The 23,017-nt window shown below is 41.6% G+C and overlaps 1 protein-coding gene across 2 annotated transcripts; it reads left to right on the plus strand.

Annotated features, from left to right (window-relative positions):
- Window positions 1-1,406: 1,406 nt before the first annotated feature.
- Window positions 1,407-13,738, plus strand: LOC103186826 (carbohydrate sulfotransferase 12). Of its 2 annotated transcripts, none has more exons than XM_007906062.2 (2): window positions 1,407-1,437; window positions 9,003-13,738. In XM_007906062.2, the coding sequence occupies exon 2, from the start codon at window positions 9,040-9,042 to the stop codon at window positions 10,372-10,374; it is 1,335 nt and encodes a 444-aa protein (XP_007904253.1). In that variant the 5' UTR covers window positions 1,407-1,437; window positions 9,003-9,039; the 3' UTR covers window positions 10,375-13,738. The 2 variants fall into 2 exon arrangements, with proteins under 2 accessions (XP_007904253.1, XP_007904254.1); XM_007906063.2 differs by lacking the exon at window positions 1,407-1,437 and adding an exon at window positions 5,412-5,503.
- Window positions 13,739-23,017: the final 9,279 nt, after the last annotated feature.

Below are 23,017 nucleotides of genomic sequence, written 5' to 3' on the forward strand. Positions count from 1 at the left end.
GGCTGTTGGCGGTTGGCACGGGGGGGGGGGCGGGCGATGGGTCGCCGCTGCGCGCAACGGGCCGCAAAACCCAGACGAGCCAATGCCGCTCGGACGGAGGCTGCGCCTTGAAGCGTCTCGAAGCCGCGGTCGGGGACGCGGGGATTCCATCCCCCCCTCCTCCCCTCCTCCTCCCCCTCCCCCTCCTCCCTCTTCCTCCTCTGATTTTTTCCTCTCTCTGACGTCGCGCCCGATCGGGTTACCCGAAACCCGCCCGAGCCCGCCCACGTCGGGCGGGGCGGGGCGGGGCGGTGACGACGACGACGACGACGACCACGAAGGACACGCCCCCGCAACCAACCGTCACTCACTCACTCACTCACTCGCTCAACGGGTCCCGCCGAGCCCTCGCGAGGGCGTCTGGTGACGTGACGTGTGGTGTCCCGCCCCTCGCGCTCGCTCTGTGTTGTCCGTCTGTCTGTGTGTGTGTGTGTGTGTGTGTGTGAGGGAGGGAGGGGGGGAGGGGGGAGGTTGCGCGCGGCGAGCAGCGCGGCGGCGATGTGGCACCGTTGCCCGGACGGCAGCACCAGCGGCGGCGGTGGCGGCGGCTCGAGCGGCAGTCGAGTGGCTGTGAACATGGGCACGAGGCGCGGCGGCGGTTAAGGCTGGTCCTTCCCCCCCCCCTCTCCCCCTCTCCCTCCCCTCATTTACCTCACACTCTCTCGCCGGTTCCCCCCCCCCTCCACCCCCCCTCCTCTCTCTCTCCCTCTCTCATTCACTCACTCATCTCTCTCCCCCCCTCCTCCTCCTCCTCACTCACTCACTCTCTCCTCACTCACTCACTCACTCTCTCCTCACTCCTCACTCACTCACTCTCTCCCTCCCCCCCCTCTGTCTCTCTCTCTCTCCATCCATCCATCTCTCCACCGACATTCATATCGACATCAGCACCGCCCAACGAATCTGTCTCTTCCTCCCTCCCTCTCTCTCCTCCCTCACTCCCTCCTTTCCTCACACTCCCTCCCTCCCTCCCTCCTCTCCTCTCTCTCTCCTCCCTCACTCCCTCCTTTCCTCACACTCCCTCCCTCCAGCCCTCCCTCCCTCTCTCCTCCCTCACTCCCTCTTTTCCTCACACTCCCTCCCTCCAGCCCTCCCTCTCTCTCTCTCCTCCCTCACTCCCTCTTTTCCTCACACTCCCTCCCTCCAGACCTCCCTCTACCCCCCCTCTCTCCCTCCCTCCCTCCCTCCCTCCCCCACTTTCTCTCTCTCACTCCTTCCTCTCTCCTCTCTCTCTGCCTTCCTGTTACTTGAAGGTACCCGAAGTAAAGCCCCTCCTCAGAGAGGGAGAGAAGCCCCGAGGGCGGAGGCTGAAGCCACCCCGGGCCGGAGGGGAGGGAGTGGAGGGGAGGCGCCAAAACACAAGAGGCTTCACCCCCCCCCCGGAGTAAAAGGAAGGAGGTGAGTCTGTGAGGGGCGGAGGGCATCGTTACTGAGTGACTTTAGTGAGTGAGTTTGTGAATTAGTTGGTTTGTGAGTGAGTGAGTGAGTGTGTTTGGGAGTGAGTGAATGAGTGTGTGAGTGAGTGAGTTTGTGAGTGAGTGTTTGTGAGAGGTGAGTGTGTTTGTGAGAGAGTGATTGAGTGTGTTTGTGAGAGGGTGAGTGTTTGGGAGTGAGTGACTGTGTCTGGGAGTGAGTTTGTGAGTGAGTGTTTGTGAGAGGTGAGTGTGTTTGGGAGTGAGTGAGTGTTTGGGAGTGAGTGAGTGTTTGGGAGTGAGTGAGTGTTTGGGAGTGAGTGAGTGTGTTTGGGAGTGAGTGAGTGTGTTTGGGAGTGAGTGAGTGTGTTTGGGAGTGAGTGAGTGTGTTTGGGAGTGAGTGAGTGTTTGGGAGTGAGTGAGTGTGTTTGGGAGTGAGGGAGTGAGTGTGTTTGTGAATGAGTGAGTGAATGTGTTTGTGAATGAGTGAGTGAGTGTGTTTGGGAGTGAGTGAGTGAGTGAATGTGTTTGTGAGTGAGTGTTTGGGAGTGAATGAGTGTGTTTGGGAGTGAGTGTGTTTGAGAGTGAGTGAGTGCGTTCGTGAGAGTGAGTGTGTTTTGGAGTGAGTGTGTTTGGGAGGGAGTGTGTTTGGGAGGGAGGGAGTTTGGGAGGGAGTGTGTTTGGGAGGGAGGGAGGGAGTTTGTGAGGGAGAAGGAGGGAGTGAGTTAGCGCAATGGAAAATTTTAAAGTAGGGCAGGCGAACTAGGAGATGAAGTGAGACATTGTGAACAAGGATCTCCCTGAGAGGGGAGGGGAAGAGAGAAAGTGGGTGCATTTGGAGGGTTTTTAGTTCAAACTTTTGAGATACCATGACATTGTTTCCAAGCTCATTAACCTTAACCCTCAGATTTGAACCGTTCTGAAAAGATTTTAAAGTGGAAACAACAAAAAAAAAAGGCAGTTCCTCTTGGCACCAATGTAGAAAAAAAGGAAGTTTGTCTCTCTCTCCTACAATTATTTTCGCCCACAGAATGTACAGTCCATTCACTTTATAGTGTATCCTGTGAAGAAAGTGCTTTGCGACATCTCTAAAACACGATTAGGCACTATATCAAATGCAAGATATAATTGCAGGAAACTTTTCGCTTGACTTTATCTCACTTTGTGGCCAGTGGCAAATGTAAAAGCTGGAAAGGACATTACGAAACAGTACAGTACTTCCACAGTTGACATTTTCAAATTTTTTATTTGTGGAAAAAAAAGGTAGTTTCTTTGAACTTGGGTTGCAATATCTGTAAACTTCACCATAGGTGTGTTTAGGAGAGGGGAAAAAATCCCACAAATGTTTTTTAAAAAAAGTTTGAGATGCAATTTTTTTATTCTAAATGGAAAGCTGCACTTGGTTTTTTTCAAAAAGAAGTTCCTTCTTACAATGTAGACATTTATTGGTGAGTTTTTGGCTCCCAGTCTTCCTTCACCAGAAATCTGGGCAGCAAGCATTCATTTTTGTCCAATTTGAACCAGAGGAAGATTATGGGCTGAATGGCCTCTTTTTGTGCTGTACGACTCTATGATTCTATGTATGAACTACCAACAGCTTGCACTTGTATAGCACTCTTCATATAGGACAGGAATATCAACTCATCTGGCCGTAAGGGCCATTTAAGATACCACTGGTTGGCTGCAACGTAAACAAATGTTATACAAATAATACTGTACCTGAAAATGTCTATAATGATTGTGTGTGTGTGTATATATATATATTTGCTCAAATATACCAATTTGCATGAAGCATTACCCTCACTGCACAGTTCCAGAGGATAAAGGTGTACTAACCGAAGAGTCAGTCAATGATGGTGACACAATGGGGGCAAGGAACGCGAAGAAGGACCAGTTAACTGAGGGTGGGTGCAGAGTAGTGGGGTAGGAGAAGGTAAGAGCGTTAGGGAGGTATTGAAGTGTGAATGGATTTATAGGTGAGGGTGTGGACCTGATATTCAATTTTCAGTGCATATTCATTTATACCTTTTGTGAAACATGGACTAGATGTCGTCCCGACGTGATGGGCGCAATATCCGATGCAAAGATTATTAAGTACAAATTACAAGAACAACAGTAGCTACATTTTCTGCATGGATGCACAGAAAACATTGATAGGGAGTTGGTGCGGAAAATTGGTATTCAAGCTCACATATTTTGGTGGTGAACCATGAGCTTTTGGAGTTTGATTTTCTTTATGACCACGTCCTCCTCAGATATCATTGCGGATAATTGGGCAATGACATCTGAGGATAATTGACCATAATTATGACATGACTCCTCTTTGCTGCATAGTTGCCAGAAAAAGGACTTGCTGAGTAAAAAATTCCTTATTTTCTTAAGAGGGGAGAACGAAATTACAAGAGGTAGCAATGCTGCAGTGTTGCTAATAAAGCAAAGAATTCATTGAAAATCCTAATAAAGTGTGGTCTGTGAGCATTTTCCAGTATCGGGACAGAAACTGATATGTTTTTGTGAAATAGTGCCATTATCAGAATTAGTCAAAGATCTTTTGCAAGTTGTTTACTTTCCCTTTCTGCTCAAGGCAATTCACTGCAATATATTGATAACCAATAGAATAAAGATTTGTTTTAGAATGTTTTACTGTGCTTGAAAATGATCATTATTTGCTGTAGGCACTGGAAAATAACTTGTTTATATTAAAACAATCTGAGACATCAAAAGGTGCAAGTAGTTCCTTATATATTGTCAGAAAAAAGTCTCTATGAAGTATTTTTATTTAATGGTTCCATCCTGAAACTAAATCCATGGCTGCTGACCTCATTTTGTATTGGGCAGTTAAATTTTACTGGAATGTTAATAGGCTACTCTGGAGTGAACTTAAAATAAACCATTGATGGAGAAAACATCTTTTATGACTACTTTAATAATAATAATCCTTGCATTTGATATAGCGCTTTTCACGTCGGGAGGACATCCCAAAGCGCTTCACAGAACACACTGTAAAGTAAATTGACTGTATATTTGTGGGCGAAACGCGGCAGCCAATGGCGCACAGCAAGGTCCCACAAACAGTCGTAGATTGAAAATGACCAATTTATTATTGTTTTTGGTTTTGGAGGATTATTATTAGGCTCTGTGTGGAGTAAGGAAACTTGCCCAAGGTTTCGCCCTCTGCCTGGAATTGAACTCAGGTCTCTCACTTGCAAAGCGAGTGCTCTAACCACTGAGCTACAGGACTCCACTAATGTACTTTGGTACATTAAAGATACTATGGCACTAGTCGAAAAAAGAAGGGCGTTTCTGATGTCCTGGCCAACAACCTTCCAAGATTAAACAAAATTGTCATTCACTTCATAGCTGTTTGTGGGACATTGTAGTGCACAAATTGGCTTTTGCGTTTGCCCACAAGACGCACAGTAACTCAACTTTACAGTATATCCTGTGAAGCACTTTGGGATTGGGACAGTCCTTCCCACTGTTTTCCATACCCTGTAATGCCTCTAAAGTGGCTGATACTTTTTATACGCCTCTGNCCCCCCACGTCATTCCTACAGTAATTTTTTTTAAAATTCTCCTTTCATTCCTCTAATAATGTTTCTTTTTCTAAGTGTTTATACATTCCTTCCTTCCATGAAGGTTGCATCATTCAAATATTCTGTAAATCTGTTCTTTAAATATTTATTATGTGGTGAAGAGGTGAAATCCTACAGCTGTAAATATTTTCCAGATGAACCTGTTCTGTTTCACATTATTTTCACAGTATTCTTATTACATTTGGATAATTTTCAGATTTTGTAAATCTCAGCTTAAAGACATGCATGCTCAAATACTGTATGTAATATTGACGTGAAAGGCAAAAAAACTATTCCCTAACACATTCCTTGAAATAATTTTTTTTTCCCTTGTACAGTAACACACTTTTCTGTATAACCTGTACAAAATGGTATTGCAGAAAACATTGACTAAACAATATAAAGAGAATGTGTGAACATCAGGGATATGAGGGTTCAGTGTAACCCCTGGAGAGATGGCAAGGTTCCCTAATATGTGTAAGTATCTAAAGAAGCACAGCTGTTTTAAAAGTCCAATTTCTAGTGGCTTGGAGTTCATTTAACCAGTTCCCTAAAATGACCTCTAATTTCCAGACTTTATAAACATTGGAACAAAACCTTGTGCCACACACACAAAATGATTATGGCATTTGCATAATTATGCAAAAGAACTTTAAGCTAACAATGATCTTTGTTTGACATACCACCTTTTGTGTCGGGAGGACCCCTCAAAGTGCTGCATTGGATATATTCTAAAGTGTAGTGAATGTGGATTTTGTAGCCAAACGCAGTACTGTCAACTCAAGGAAGGGAGTACAGTTGACAGTGCAGCAATAGACTATAGTTTCCTGACTTCACTTCTGTGCAGACTTTCTTTCCACTGTTTAGATATGAGAATCCTTTAAGTCAGTGGTTAAATGCCAGCTAGAAAGCTGTTACATCAATGTAAATACTGTATTTCTGGATTAGAGATTTTTTTTATCTGTTGGAATAAAACCATGTGCTATCCAGATGGGATTTTGATCAGTTTGAAATTTAGCCAAAGAAAATTCAATGGAAGAATAAATATCAGTTCAAGATGTGTGGATCATGCTATGGTCTTTAAGATGGCTTGAACATCTGTTGTTCATTGTTTTGGGCTGATCATTGTAGTGTCCTGAGTTCATTTTGTCCTATATTCAAGACAACAGGTTAGCTCGTACTCCTTCGATACACTACAGTCTTAGAGAGGACTTTCGTGGAATCCTGTAACATATTGGTTAGAGATCTCCCCTCACAAATGAGCGAATCTGGGTTTGATTCCTGGACGAAACATTTCCTTACTCCACACACCTCTGTTTACCTAACAGTAAGTAGGAACCTGGTTGTTAGTCGATTGGGACTTGGGTAAATATGATGAACTGTTTGTTCCTGCCTTTGAATTCTCAACATTTTATAATCCACTCTCTGCTTCTGAAACTTCAGTTTTAGAAAACATTTCTTTCTGTAAGATGAGAGCAAAGAGAGGGAAACTAATGGAATAATACTTTTAAAAAAGTATTTAAAAAGTGAAGTAGTGTGATGAAATTGGACGTTAAGAGAAGTTGTGCCACTGAAAGGAAAACGAAGCACATTCTCTTATATTTATGTGTTTCTTTATTGTCATCCATGGTAAGATTTCAAAAATAAACTAATAAAAAAATGTTAAATAGGGAAAACCAAATACTGTTCTTCTTTCGTTTGTCTGAAAGACTCTGTTTAACTTGCTTTGCACGTGTGGTATTCAAGAGGTGGGTCTTGATGAAAGATCACCATTATTCACTGTTTCCTGCTGAGATATCCTGTATGTATTCTGTGGCAGTGTATAATCCTTGGAATTTGGAAATGCCACTAGAAGCTGCCAACCATTTAGTTTTTTAAATGCATTTTTTTTTACTTTTGTGAATGATCATTAGACCTTGATAATGTTCACTTCCTTAGAATATGAATCTATCCTGGTTGAAATTTTTGTTTGGTTTCAAAGGTACTGTGAATTAAAAATGCTGTATACTTTTTCAAATTAAAGTTTTTAAAGATTTGGTTTTCCAGCTTGCACGATTTTTAAAAAAGTGCTTCGAAACCACAAAGCGAATTCTAAAATCAAGTCATTTTAAGTATTTGCAATCATGTAACTACCAATGTGTAGGGCTGTCTGTCAAAAGATCTGCAGATTATGTTTGATTATGATTGGTCAAATGTTCAATAGAGCAGTGGAGGCCATGGTACAATTAGGTGTCTCCCAATGCAGCAGTTGGTCGAATCAAAGTAAAGTCACATTAAATCGATCAACAACAAAAAAGATAAACCAAGATTACTTGAATCTTTGATCCTTATATGGAATTGCAAGTCGCTCTGCTGAGATTAGTCATGTGAGTGGGTAGAGTTTGCTCACTTTAAAGTTTTGGTTTTAAAGGGAAACACTTGGGTTGTCTTCAAATCTCTAGTTGGGTTCCCTCAGTAAAAGTTTAGGAAGAACGTGCTGCAGATGTTCAAAATCCACAGCAGGTTGGATCAACATCAGATGTTCGTCTGCCACTTGGTGGTTCCACACTAACCTTTGGATCTGAGGGTTTTACTGGGACATCCAATTTCGCTCACAAAATACACAGTCAATTCACTTTACAGTATATTCTGTGTAGCGCTTTGAGATGTGATAAGGCACTATATCAAATGCAAGGATTATTATTATTGTCATGCTTACGATTATCCAAACCAGACTGACGGTTCCAAATATGTATGTGTGGTCCAATAATAATTATTATTTTCCAATATTTTTCTTCTTAATGTTATCATTTTTTTAGTAGTATGATGATAAGTCTTGAGCTCACACTGTGGCACACCTTAGCAAAAGGTTGGCCACCATTGCAATAGAGTATGTATTTATTTAATGCAGAAATGTTGCTGATGCGTTAAATATGTAATGCGATATCCAAAGCTTCCATTTACTTTTATTTCACTTTGGGCATGTATTCAGGTTGTGACTATGTGGAAGATATGCAATGTGGAATAGTTGGCAGGCTGAAAGTGACACATTTGTTCCTAACAAAAACACCTCCTGAATAATTTTGGCAGTGGAATGAGTCTGTATTTGCTGACAACCGTCTGCAAGTTTAGCTGTTTTAAGTTGAAGTCCAGTATAGCACAGGCTCTAATATTTTGAGCATATCTTTTATGTAGTAAATCGCACTAGGGTGCAGTTACTGTTTATCAAAAAATTACTTTTTTTGATAAATTATTCTAGTTGTTGCCCTATTAATGTTCACTTTATCTTCCGATTCAATTTTGGTTTAATATATACAGTAGGCTTTTGTTGTCAGACATTTGGTTTTAAACATTATAAATTGCCTCATTTATAAGTCAAACAGTTCTGTGAGGCTTGACTGGATTTTTTTCTGTAAATTTACTTGAAAGCTTAATGTAGAGTACTGCAAACTTAATATTGTAATTTGGGTTGGCTTCTACTCTGCATTAAATGAGCGTTTTTGGAGTTGACAGAATCAAGAATGTTGATATAAATAATTGAATGCACCTTTTTAATTCTGAATGCTGAATACACACTACTGCACCTTTTACTGTGCTTCAGTGAGCTGACATAACTTAAAATAGCATGTATTAGTTTTTTAAAAACAGAGTCATAATAGCATTTGTCTCTTAGGTTGCAAGTTTGGGCAGATTCTTGTTTATAGAATTGAAACCCCCTAATTGAAATAAAGTTGGCATTGCCCAAATCTATTTCCATAGGACCTTTATAACATAACAATGCACTATGGAGACCAGCAAAAAAGTTATTGGAGATTCATGACATCAGGGTTTAGGTAGGTTTCCTGAAATTTAATTTGGTGCTTAAACTGGAATTGGTGACAATAATTTGTTTTAATTTTAGAGGGAAAAAATCTAATTTATGCGAACTCTTAAGTCTCTTTAATAAATAGATTTAATACTTAACTCATTAAGAATAGTTTTCTGCTCTTTGTTTCAGGATCCTTCAACACTTGTTTCAATATGATTCTACGTAGATGAGCACCCAAAAGAGCCCTGACATGACGCCTGAGGCAGGGGCAGGAATGCACCTTCGCAAAATGAGTAAATCTCGAATCTTCCAGATGTGTGGCATCATGCTCTCTATTTTTATGATTTTACTGATAATATTTTATTGGGATGATGTAGGAACAGCTCATTTCTACCTGCACACCGCCTTCACAAAAATCCAATCCACGCATCTTCCTACAAGCGTGTCTGTAGCACACGAACATGCAAAGGGAACTGAAAAGAAAATGCTCAGTTCGGAAACGGCTACTTCCTTTATTAATCTTGAACTGACACATGGAGAAACGGGACATCAAGGGGAAGGGGCCTCTGTTGTTGAGGGGGAAAATGTGGACAGCAAACCTGTAGCTAATTCTAAAGAGCATCTGCAGGACGTTGACTGGGGAACCAATACTGAGGAACCTAACATTAAATTAGAACAGTTAAAGAGGAAACAAACCATCCGTGATCTTTGTGCAGACTCCAGCTTCACGTTCTCAGGGAAAAATCGAGCTTTTGAGGATATTCCAAATAAAGAATTGGACCACCTGATTGTGGATGATCGGCATGGTATAATCTACTGCTACGTTCCCAAAGTGGCTTGCACTAACTGGAAACGAATCATGATCTTGTTGAGTGAAAGTCTTGTGAATCAAGGCACTCCATACCATGATCCACTGGAGATCCCCAGGGACCTTGTGCACAACTCCAGCAGTCATGTCACCTTCAACAAGTTTTGGAAGCGCTATGGGAAATTCTCCAAACACCTCATGAAGGTCAAGCTAAAAAAGTACACCAAGTTTCTCTTTGTGCGTGATCCTTTTGTAAGACTGATTTCTGCATTTCGCAGCAAGTTTGAAATTCAGAATGAAGACTTTTACAAGCGCTTTGCTATTCCGATGCTTCAATTGTACGCTAATTGCTCTCAGCCTCCACCTTCTGTTAGTAAAGCTTTCTCTGCAGGAATCAAACCTACCTTTTCTAATTTCATTCAATATTTGTTGGACTTGCGGACTGAGATGATTATGCCTTTCAATGAACACTGGCGACAAGTATATAGACTCTGTCACCCTTGTCAAATAAATTATGATTTTATTGGGAAATTAGAGAGTTTGGAGCAGGATGCCAAATATTTACTTAGTTTGTTAAATGTGGAGAAGCTTGTTCAATTTCCACCTAGTTTCCGAAACCGGACAGTTAGCAGCTGGGAAAGAAACTGGTTTTCAGAAATTCCAAAAATTTGGAGGAGGAAACTGTTTGAACTCTATAAGCCTGACTTTGCTCTGTTTGGGTACCCCAAACCAACAAATTTATTACTTGACTGATCAGAACAAACAATTTGCTTCAAGCCTTAAGAAATATGGGTCTGCAGTGGATACATTGTGCACAAGAACTTGATGGACTCTGTTCACCTTGTCATTAAAAAGTAGAGATGGCACAGAATTATAATGTACTGATTACGTCACAATGTGTAAAACACTGTTCTCTCCTTCCCCTACATAGTGATAGTAAACCACAATAATTAGTTGGCCAGCCAGAAGCGTTATCAGGATACAACTTTCTAAGTGGATGTACTGACATATATCTGGAAATCTGCATGGTTATGTCCTTTTTTTGTTCCATGTTGAAACTGCTGATAATTCCATATTGTGTTGTGAGAACAAAGCTATGACATTTAATTCCTTTAATTGAGCGGTGTGCTGTTGTCAGAGTGCCATACTGGGAGCTGACAATATTTGAGTAGCATGCTGCAATATGTGAAAATGTAGAACAATTTTACTTGAAGGGGAAAAAAATTCAAGGGATTATTTTTGGTTCAAAGTACTCCTCAAACTGTGTTCTATTTTTTTTCCTATGGTAAAATATCATTGACTATTAAACATTGACAAAATACACCTCTTGTTCAACTAGTACCTAAAGAACTGTTAGAGGATGAAAAGCCTGGCATCCATGTCACTCTTCACGTTAATAAAGGCTACTTTGGTTTCATCTAGGAACTAATCTTAAGAAAATGCCTTAGAAACTGGAGACTTGATTATTATCTGGTATTGAGTTTAGCATCTCCAACTTAACTTATACTCATTTCAAAGTACTAGACCCCGAGGTGAAGTAGGTGGAATGGTTGTGGTTCTCCTTACAATTGACATCACTAAGGGTGAGGCAGGTTGTGCCGATTTTCAATAGTCAAGGATATTTCACCAGTGATGCTAAAAAAATTAATGAATGATTGCATTAATTTCTTGTATAACTAGAGGAGTATGTTGAACACAGAGCATCCCATAATATTTTTCCTTCCTCTTTAATTTTTAAAAATTCAAAACGGATTGTTAAATATGGTACTAGGCTATTTGGATCCACATCAGAGATGATAATAGCAGAAAGGCTTGGCTTTGACACTTGTGAATCGTCAGATTTTGATTTTATAAGTAGCCGAATACTGCCCATCTTGTGATTATTGATGCACAATCTGGTAGAATCTCTCTGGTGACAATGCAAGTCATCTACAAAAATCTTGTACTCAAATGAAAATTTCTCTAAACATACTGCTAATCGTGCAATATTTTAATTGTATAGATAGCTATTATTACCGGAAAATGGTGGCTTTTGTTTTATTTATTTTCTGCTTTAAATAGTATCTATGAATGGTGGAAGAAAAGTTGTGTGCCTCATATCATCCCACTGGAATAATTATGTTCTTACTGAATTCAGACAGTGCTGAATTTCAGTGGGGGTTCAATTACGATACTGTACTTATAGATTTTATTTGGAATTAGGTTTGACTGAGGGCGTTTCATAGAGTTTACTTTAAGCGGCTATAGTTAAAGAAGAAAAGACTTGTCATTTCATTTATATCATTAATAAATTCTTTTTCCTTTATTCCTCTTCCCCGCCCATGGCAAAACACTCTGCTATTATAGCCAATCACCCAAGAAATGGTCACAGCCATTCCAGTGGATCGAAATGGCCTACTGTACAGAGCTCTGCTAAACCCATAATATATGTATCTTCCATGCATTATGTACTGTAATCCATTATGTACTGTGTATTATACTAAGACATAAGAGTGTAAACATTTGTTTTTAAAAAATACATTTTTTTTAAAAAAGGAAACTACCCAGTAACGATCCTCATTTTTATGTATTTACATCCCTTGTACCATTTTAGATCTTTGCTATCTTCTCTGACCTCCAATAACCTATGGCATGGAAACCTTGGGTCATAATTGGAGCAGGCACTTTGGCCTGGCCTGGAGGCTGGATAGCACCAAATTAAGATCAATGAAGGCATTCTAGAAAGTATACATCATCCCATAAACTAGTTTGTTTAAAACAGGGTTATTTAGTAGACTATTCAGTGTAATAACACACCACAGTATAGGATGGTCGTAACCATTTAAGACTTTGATTCACGACTCAAGATATTTCTGCATTTTCCACTTACATTCCCCAGTATATTGTTTAGAAATTGTACTTGTATCAATTGCAAAAGAGCTGAATGGGCCCCACTTGCTTCCAAGTCTGTGCTCAACCAACAAAACTATCTGGGTTATTCATCTGGTAGAGATGTGCAAACAACCATTAAAAATAGGATATAAAAAAAATAGGGTGCAGAGGAAAGCTGGTTGGACAGAAAATTCTTCTTTTCCCTCCACCCTTTCCTTCCGTTTTATAATTATAGTTTTGATAGTATCATTCACAGCTTTATAACTATCTTCCACATCCACACTTCCTTCAGAAGGGAGGGAGCATTGAGCTTATGAACAGCTCCACAAATGTGTTGTGGGTAGTGATTGTCTGACAGCTTCTTTAGAGGTGATACCTGAGCATCAGTCGGGTTATTTGGTTTAAGATTTCTCTCCTTGTCCGTCTTCTCCAAATTAAAAGATGGCCAGGCAATTTTCTCCCAGGCCCCTGGCAGTGCCATTATTTTGTAAAACAAATCTGCTTTCCTCTCCCTGCCCCCACGTAAGTGTCAAGTGTGCTTGTGAAACTCGAGAACAAAGCCGAATAATTTCTGTGTGCTTGGATTTTTAATTCTAATTCGACTTGCCTTCTCGTATGAATCTTCTGACACTTTTGAATCATTTTCGCAAGATTTTTGTCATCCTTTTTGGAACTAGGTTTGACTGAAAATATTTGGATTTGAAAGCAGCAGATCCTCTACTTAAGAACTAAAAAAAAAAAAAGTTGTTGACATTTCTAAAACTTAAACTTCATGGGAATGTTTTTAAGACTGCCAACTGTTAATGTGCGCTGTTTGTCAGAAACCAGGATGCTGTAAGGGAACTCTGCTTATTCTGGTCCCATATATTTATTCAGACCTAATCCCATTCCCCAAACTGAGAGCGACAGCTGGGTGAATGTCTGGAAAAGGATTAAGCAGCAATTCAAATAAGCTTTTGGAACCAAAGGGTGTAGGCTACATTAAGTTGTGATCTGGTAGAAGTTTTCTAGGTATGGTAGTTTAGACTAGGAATTTATTATCTCCTTCAGCTTTTTACTTAAAATACCAAAACTGCTGGTACAAATATTTTGTTGAGAGTTTTGCTTTACTAAAAAAAAAGCTGACAAAAGGTGAAGTTTGCTTTGCTTTAGCAGTTTTATACAAATGTTTTTTTTAAAAAACAGATTTGCTGATGTTTTTTGTAGCAAATGAATTGTGCAATAAATCTTCTCAGGCTTATTGATATAAAATGAACTCTTCATTTTGGTGGATGTGGTTGATTGAGTGAGTCGGTTAAGATGTCTTGTGTAAGTAATGGGAAAATTTGCAACATTATGATAACCAGAGATTCTTCACTTCACTTTAGTTTGCAAATTGTTCTGTATAAATCCACACACATACTTGGAACAATTTTTCACCCATTAAATACATTAGAGCATATGAATATATTATCTTTACTGCAGTCGAGGGATATTTGACCCCTAGTGCTTTCCCCTCCCAGTATTTGGTTGGTTAAATAAAGACGGAGACTAATGACATTTATTGCAAAACCTATATGCCCACAAACTGGAGACTTAAAAATAGCTTGAATTCACTTCCTGAATCCCCGTATCAAACTCCGCTCCCCGATCCCCCCCAGTCCTCGCCAGACCGCACTGCTGCCTGGCCCAGAGAGGATCCACTTCAAGATCCTCGCTCTTGTCTTCAATTCCCTCCACTCCTCTGCACCTCCCGACCTCTCTGACCTCCTCTCTCCTCACAACAGTACCCGTTGCCTTCGCGCCACCGGGTCTGGCCTCCTCCTCGTCCCCCGAGTCCTCCACTCCACCCTCGGCGGCCGTGCCTTCAGCCGCTACGCCCCGAGGCTCTGGGACTCCCTTCCTCACTCCCTTCGCCTCGCCCTCTCTATTTTCAGGTCTCGGCTGAAGACCTTTCTTTTTGACCGCGTCTTTGGTCGCCTTCCGCCCCCCCCTCCCCCGGGATCCGTTATTGTGAAGCGCTCTGAGACGCCGTCCGGCGTGGAGGGCACTATATAAATCCCAAGTTTTTGTTGAATCCACTCCTGTCACAATGGTTGACTTCCCCCAACCCAGAGACAGTGAAACCAAATCTCCTGTCCCAGCTGAAACCAGATGCAGTACCTCGTGGGACACATGTTCTATATGTGTCTGCAACAATGCGTGGAGGTTCATTTACCTCCTGCGTCATTGGGTGCTCTGGAATTGGTTCCAAAGAGGAAAAACAGGTTGAGTTGCTAATGTGAAATATCAGCACAAAATGCCCAAGATTCGAGTCCTTCGAAGCAACAGAAGAAGAATTGAGAAAGCATTGCTGCTCTGAACATGTGTACGGAGATATTGCTGCTCCATGTCGTGGCAGGAAAGAGCAGGGGCAACACTAAACTTGTCTCATCTTTTTGGTTCCGATTACCTCCCCGAAATTGCATTTAGTCTTAGCAAATAAGGCTATTTTGTCTCCCATTTTAAGATGTGAAGAAGCATTACATTGTTTGACTTCATTTGGAAACTGGTTCTGTTTAAAAAAAACTCCAGGAAAACAGCTTCCAAATTAGGAATTTAAATTTAAATTTTAAAATTTAGAAATTTTATTTCTAAACCTGCTTTGGTAGTTCTTTCCTTGGCGAAGTAAGAACTAAAATTAGCCAGAGGTCTCGTTCCTAATGCCTATTCACTGCCATCTGCTAGAACACACCACGAGAAAGAGAGAGAGAGAGAGAGAGAGCAGCTACACTTCCGCGTGTCGCAGGAAACGCGAGAACCTAAATGTCGTATCTTGAGGTAATATACTTTCAAACGGGCATTATATGTAACTGCACCAGCCTGCGTTTATAAAGTTCTTGTACATTTTGATATTTAATTGACTTGGTACCAGTTCTTCATACATGGCCAAAAAAAGCCTCTGGTTGAATATGCTGTTGTGTGAAACCATCATTAGTTGAACTCCACTGCACATCAATTATAATTTTACTGAATCGCCTCCAGCCAACCGGTTCTGTGGTACATGAACACGCCATTCAGTGTAGTGCATATCCTAACCACATGAAGGTGCTAAACTACCAATTGTTTCAGGATAAGATGTTTACAAAAACATAATTGTTTATATATATATATATACGTATAAAATCTATATCCGTATAAAATCTGCAGTTTTCTTAATTTAACAGTTGATTCTGACTACATTAAATGTTAAAGATTCCTTGACGTCACTTGGAAGGACGAGGGAGTTTCTCCCATTCTTCTGGTCCACGATCCCATAAATCTTAAAAAGAGAATCGTTCAGTCACTTCATTAATAAGTTTGCGTTTGCTCTATAGTGCCTTATCTCGTCGAGACATCTCAGAGCGCTTCACAGGATATATTGTAAAGTGGAGTGAAAGTGTATTTTGTTGGCTAAACTTCATGGCTTTGTGGGGTGTTTGGCTCCCAGATTCACCCACAAATGCCATCCGTCCACTTTACAGAAAACTGAATGTTTTGGGATGTTTGGACATGGAAGGGAAGTATCAAAATGCAAGGATTATTATATATACAAATTGAAATCTGCTCAAAGGTGATCTATCCTAAGAGCTGCATTTATTCCTTCTGACATTTTAGAGACGGGTAGAGACTTGCCGGCATAAACTGGCAAGTTAAATTTCTTGCAGAATCTCAAACCACTTGTACCTCCTCATCACCTGCTTTCCTTCACGGTCATAGCTTTTGCTCCTCTCCTAACAGTCGTGTTTGCTTCGATTGTTGGGCATTCTGAAATTTAACAACCACAAAGCAGAAATGCACAATTATTTAAAAACAATTTCATAAAGCATTTTCTTTCTGGACCAAGTATGCGTCAATTATTTCCTTTCCGTGAACCTTGACAGAAGAAGTAACAGGCAGTAGATAAAAGGAGGGGTGGGGGGAAATTGGAAGAGGAAATTAGTGACTGGTGGGCGTCAGGAAGGATTGACTAGCCGTTTGGTGTCTGCTTCTCGGGAAGTGGCTGCAGCACGAAGGGTGTGGTTTCCTTGAATGAATAGGAAATAGATTCCAGTATTAGATTACAGCTGAATAGCATCAGCAACAATGTGGTAAGAGCACTGGCCTCGCAAGCGAGAGGACTTGGGTTCCATTCCCGGGCAGGGCGAAATGTTGGGCAAGTTTCCTTACTCCACGCGCCTCTGTTTACCGAGCAGTAAGTAGGAACCCGGTTGTTAGTTGGTTGGTCGATCGCTTTTCCGGGGATAATAATCCCTTCCAAAATAAATAAATAAATAATAATTTGGTCAGTCAATCCATGTCTGCTTGTGGAACACTGCTGTGCGCAATTAGCAGCTGCATTTCGCCTACAAAATGCACAGTCAATCCACCTTACAATACATACTGTGAAGACGTGATAAGGTGCTGTATCAAATATAAGGATTATTATTGTTACTTATTGTATTGTTATCAGTACTTTGGAAAAACAATATTTTAATGCATTTCGAAATGGAGCACTTGCCAGGCTGGGATCACAATGTTTTTTTTATAGGGATTTGGTGAAAATGTGTGGCACATCCTTTCCTGAACCTAAACTGTAAGACCTCTTGAGCTCAAAGTGTCTGTTCCACAAATGCACCACCAGATGGGGACCAATGCACAGTGTACAGCCATTCAGTAATCTAGTTTCCAAAGTTGTTCAAGAAATAAAAGGCCTCTCTCTCTCTCTCTCTCCCTTGCAAAAGCAGAACACAGGCACAGCTCCTTGACAAATGGTGCTTCAACTCACCACGAGAGCACAAGACACGAACACAAGGGAAGCCGGTGAAACGATTGAAAGGTTTCGGATCATCAGTGGTTCTGTGGCACTCCGAAGCTAATAGCCGGTCAATAAGCTGCAACCTGGTAAAGAACATTTAAAGGCTAAACTAGATTTGGATCAGGTATCACCACAACAGATTTCCACCACAAAATACAGTCACTCCACTTCATAGTATAGTCTGTGAAGCGCGTTGAGACGTGGTGAGACGCTATATCAAATGCAAGGGTTACTATTATTATTATTAACTGTTCCAAGTTTACAGTCTCAGTCCGTGTTTGTGAATGGAGGTTTACTCCTGATTTTGTTTGGTTTCATAGTCTTGGCTTCAATGAAGAAATATCATTTAAGAAATAAGTACGTATCTAAAAGAATTTAATCCTTTCTAAGCAGCACATTCTTTCCACCTACAGTCTGTCGACCTCTTTAAGTCGTGGGTTGCGACTCTCATTCACGGCCGCTGTGGAATTTTGCCTGAAGTTCGTTTCTGCTTGCTCCCATGATTGATTATTTGGAAAATTGTTGCCTTGAAGTTTTTATGAATCTGAATCTGTTTGATGTGCTTTTGCTCAGAGAATGGCATGGAGATTGTATTGACTCCATTTTAAACTGTCTTGTTCAAAACGACGACACACACACACGCAAACTTTTTTTTAATATGGTGTTGTCTCCTATTACCTGGATTCTCTGTGTGCATATTAAATATCCGTAACTGCACAAATCTCTTTCCGTCTACAATTTGAACCTGTTTTCCTACACGTACAGTCACTGCACTTTACAGAGAATCCCGCGAAGCCCTTTTGATGATGTGATACCGCGCTATATCGAATGAGAGGGTTACTTATCATTTGGTACGTCCTCCCAAGGTGAAAAGCACTGCACCAGTGCAATTGTTGTTGTTGTTATTACTTCCCACCGTTCTCAGGTTTGCAGGTAACACATGTTCCCTGTGTCGTAAACTGGATACAGTCAAAATAAATAATAATCCTCGTGTTTGTTATGGCAACTTTCATGTATTTACTGTAAAGTGGAATGACTGTGTATGTTGTGGGCGAGCACTTGAACCAAGCGTTTAATGTACCACCATCTCCATCACCATGTTTTTTTTTTCACTTGGCTTCCCTTCCTTTTGGTTCCTTAGGAGAGAAGGAACCAAAAGGGAAGAGAACAATCTTAAACGACTTTTGTCAGTGGCGTCTCAGCCTGATATTCTTTTTAATGTGACAATCCTGGCATTTGACACAGCGCCTTATCACGTCATTGAGACGTCTCAAAGCGCTTCGCAGAATATATTGTAAAGTGGAGTGACTGTGTATTTTTGGGGGAGAAACTCAGCAACCAATTGTGCACGGGGGCAGTGTCCCGCAAACAGTCGGGGATTTTTGCCCCCCCGCACCCCCCCCCCCCCCCCCCACACACACAACCCCCACCATCCCAACGCCTTGGCGTGAAAATGTTCCTTTTAACAGTCATAAAAGTTCGTGCCAACTTCTGACAACACACCCTTCCTTGTGCTAATGCCCGTGTCCTCTGTGTGACTCACAGGATCAGGGCGCCTCTCTTCCTTTGAAGGCGAGAGTGACTGACCACTTGGGGTCAGGGTGGGCTGGGACGCCGAGGACTGCTTTTCTTTTGGGGAGTGGGGGGGAAGAGTTAGAAATGCTTACAGACATCAGAGCTGCATTATCCACCAGCGTCCTGCTTCCTTTACACTCGGGTAATTCTCTTTCAGGGCAAACCTGACCTGAAGGAAACGAAACAAAACCAGGGCGAGAGAAGATAAAAAGAACCATTCTTGTAGGGATTTTTTTTTAGGGGAAGGGGAACACATTTTCTCTCTTTTTTTAAAAAATCGTCTTGGTAACGGCGTTTGGTCAATAGCACCGCTGGGAGCCTGAATCCCTCGGTTCATTTCATTCAGGACTGAAACGTAAATCTCTCTTGATTTTCTTGCATTTTTTGTTTTGAAAAAAATGCCCCGCAAACATCGTATAACATGTAAACTGCGGCCCCTCGTGATGACTTTGAGCGAGTTTGGAGATGCACAGGTTCCTCAGGGAGTTTTCTTTTAACACCATTTGCAACGAGCCCGCAACAACAACAAAAAAAACCTGAATGGGAATTATTTACGCTCAAAAGTCACCAGCAACATTAATTCGACATTTCCCCTGCCTCAGTAAAATCCATTAACAAGTCTCTGATTGTTTAACTTCGCTTGGGCTGTTTTAACGTTTCCGCACTCGCACTAAACGAGATTCTTTTCGGACACAGTTACTGCTCTTAATCCTCCTCTTCCCCCCCCCCCCATGCTTCCACGCCCCCCGAAAAAAGGTTAACGTACACACGGGCTCCTCTTCAAATCGTTTTTGAATTTATTTCCTTTCCCACAGATTTTTAGCGGCAAACACAAACCGACTCTTGTACCTTGCACGTCCCCCACCCCTCTCTCTCTCTCTCTCTCTCACCAAATCTCTGCAAATCCACTGTGCAAAATAATATGGTCGATTATTAATAGGATTATTATCATTATTATTATTATTAAAATACAAGCATTTCACTCCAATTGGAGTTGGTGAGGATCAGTAAATTCCACCGCATTTTTTGTTGCTGTTGCGAGTGTGACAAAGCTCAAGTGAGTGACATCCTAGTTATTGAGTCGGGGGGTGGGGGGGGGGGGGGAGTTGCAGGGTTATTCCCTGGGACCCCAATTTGAGGTCATTTGAGTGTTGAGATTCGCCGCTGCCATTCTCCCGAATGACCTTATGCTCGTCACAAAGGGACAAAGTGCCTCTGTGTCTGTGCATTGCCACTTCTTCTGCCCTGCCGCAGGATTCCCAGTCGTTGTAGCAGCTGGTGGGCAAGCATCTGCCATCTGTGGTTGCTAAGTATAGTAATACCTATACAATAGCTTGTGTCTTACAGCTCTTTCTTATGCAGTTTGAATGCTCCGGTTTTACTGACCTTCAGAAACTACAGCCCTTTCCTTGTCGCTGAATGCAATCTCAGTTCGCTCACAAAATACAGAGTCGATCCACTTTGTAATACATTCTGTGAAGCGCTTTGAGACGCCTCGACAGCATGGTAAAGGCGTTGTATCAAATGCAAGGAAAAATTATAGATTATTATTATTATTTCTGAAGGACAGTCATACTCTTTAGAATGCTTCAACCTGTACAGCGACACCCCACTGAATGTTTGCTGACGTGTCTACTTGACTGGCTTGCACCCCTTGATATTTTTCAGGACTTTTTGTTTCTGTCTGTTGTCACTAGGCTTAAAATGCGGTCTCATTTACGGCACTTCTTAACAGATTTACACATCGGCAACCCTCGTTCACTGACTGAACTCCTAAAACATCGACCGCAGCACGTTCGATGTCAATTACACGTTATTTCTTATTGAGAAACACCGCAGATTAGACCCGTTAACTCCCTTCTCGTGTATTATGAACAGCACTTGTTCGGTGGCGAAATGAAAACTGGAGTGAGGATTTAATTTATTTGGGGTCAGCCGGGCATCTGGCCAATGCGGAAACCCCTCACCGTGCTTAAGAGGTTCCAAACCAAACTGAGTGAGTTTTTTTTTAACAAATCCATTCTGTTTCTTGTGGAGTTACAACGAGCCAGAGGTATGCTATGCTGTATGTGAATTAGAGGCTGACCATATTGGAGTGTGGGTGGGAGAGCTATGAACTGGGCTGATCAGGAGATTGTGTTGTGGTCAGGGATTGTGAAAATGCGGGATGCAATTATCATTCCTGCGCTCACTATATTCCCGATGTAACGAGAATGCTTTAGAATTTAGATGATGCCGCGTAAAAGCGCCCTGGCACTCGTAAAATTAGCGGCAAGTTTTTTTTTAATCCCCTTCTGTTCTTTGAGCAATCCATAAGATGTGAAAGCAGATTTTTGGAAATAGGGACACTTTGTCTTCACAAAAAGCTTTGCAAATGGACAGACTATAGACCACCCACTGTGTCACAGTGGAACAGCTCAGTGACGCCATACATATTGTCTGACAGTCAGGCAATCATTCTGGGGAATGCAAATGCGGGAATTAAACAGTTTTGCTAGGAGGCTGAGCAAACCAGACGGAGACAAACAGCCTTATCCTTTCACAAATGTCCAAGTCTTTAGCTGCAACGATGTGAGAATGATTTAATCCTTGCCTGTTTGCTGTTGTCCACACATCATTCAGGTTTTCTGTCACAATCGTTGGCAGAAAGAGCTCAGCGTCCCACTTGTTAAAGGGCACCTCCCTAGGAAGGGCCAAAACATGGGGATGTTATTTGGAATCCAATTGGATATCGGTCCCAGATAACATTCGGTGCCCATTGTAAACTTTAATCCCAATCGATCTAAAAACAGGATATACTGTAAAGTGAATTGACTGTGTGTTTTGTGGACAACACAGCAGCTAATTGCGCACAGCAGTGTCCCCACAAACAGCCACGGAGGAAGTGAAGGATTTTACTTGGACTAAAAACATATCAGAACTGGGGCTTTGACAAGGCTCCTTTTTATAAGTAAAAGAACCGCAAACTCCACAGTGCTGTATTAGTTACAGTGTCCCGAACACACACTCTGCCTGTAAAAGTCCTCTGCCCTGTTCATAAAAATGTGCCACGCTCAGCCCAGAATAACTGGTGCTGTTTTGGATTCAGCGCACACTTGGATTAGTTTGGATTCATTTTAAACAAATAGAGGATGTCCCTATGGGGTGAAGAGGAACATGGAGTTTACCTCCTTATCTCGAGGTTCTGGGGGATATCCTGCTGCTTTTGTCTTCACCGGCATTGTGTGTGTGTCTGTGTGTATGTTTTTTTTGGAAAACTCTTTGGAAATCAAGAAATTGTTTTTGAATCGCAGTGGTCAGACGAGCTCCTGATCAAATCTTATCCAAATGATCTTTTGGAGGTACATATAGATGTTACAGATGTTTTTTGTTTACATAAAGGAGCAAACATACCAGAACTTAATGTCTGCCTTGTTTTCATGTGCTTCCTGTGGCGAGACTGTTTTTAATGGCAAACCGTACTCATTTAGATGGTTTAAACTTGAGCAGTATTTCAACACACGCTCTGGGGTCGCCAAAACTTTGGCCCTTGCCAACCTGCATCTAATACTTTCTCGCATTAGATGAACGCAATCGGCTGCCGTGTTTCGCCCACAAAACACAGTGACTGCACTTTACAGTGTATCCTGCGAAACGCTTTGAGACGTCTCGAAAACGTGAGAAGGCGCTTCATCAAATGCAAGGATTATTAGTATTATCTTTCTGGGGAGTGAGTGTGCAGACTCTTATCAAATTTCCATGTGTATCATATGTGGGACTTCAGTACTTTTGGTCTGGATACTCTTAAGTATGTTAATGGATTTATGTGTGTGTCCGACACCCAGCAACTTTGCTGAAGGTTTGACCCAGATGAAAACATTTTAAAGTGGGAAATGTGAATGAAAAATGTTAACCTGTAACTAACTATAATTATTATTATAATAACTGTGCTACAAATGACAAGTGTGTGACCTTTACAAATCACAATAGCCAGTTTGTGGTGTGCCCTGAATGCTGTTAGTGCAGGTTGGTGAGCAGCCACTAAATGTAAGCGGTCAAGCGGTCAAGAGGTGGTCTAATCCAACAGCTTTGCCTCTTCAATAACAAACAGCAAAAACTCACAGAAATTGAAGCAATTGAGTTTAAGCGACAGGCAGCCGACTTGTGACAGCCTTT

The sequence above is a fragment of the Callorhinchus milii genome, unplaced genomic scaffold (assembly GCF_018977255.1).
Source record: "Callorhinchus milii isolate IMCB2004 unplaced genomic scaffold, IMCB_Cmil_1.0 Scaffold16, whole genome shotgun sequence".
Classification (NCBI taxonomy): Eukaryota; Metazoa; Chordata; class Chondrichthyes; order Chimaeriformes; family Callorhinchidae; genus Callorhinchus; species Callorhinchus milii.

Bases quoted from the DNA above. Each gene is read 5' to 3' on its own strand.
- LOC103186826 (XM_007906062.2), top strand. From the start codon at position 9,040: ATGAGCACCCAAAAGAGCCCTGACATGACGCCTGAGGCAGGGGCAGGA.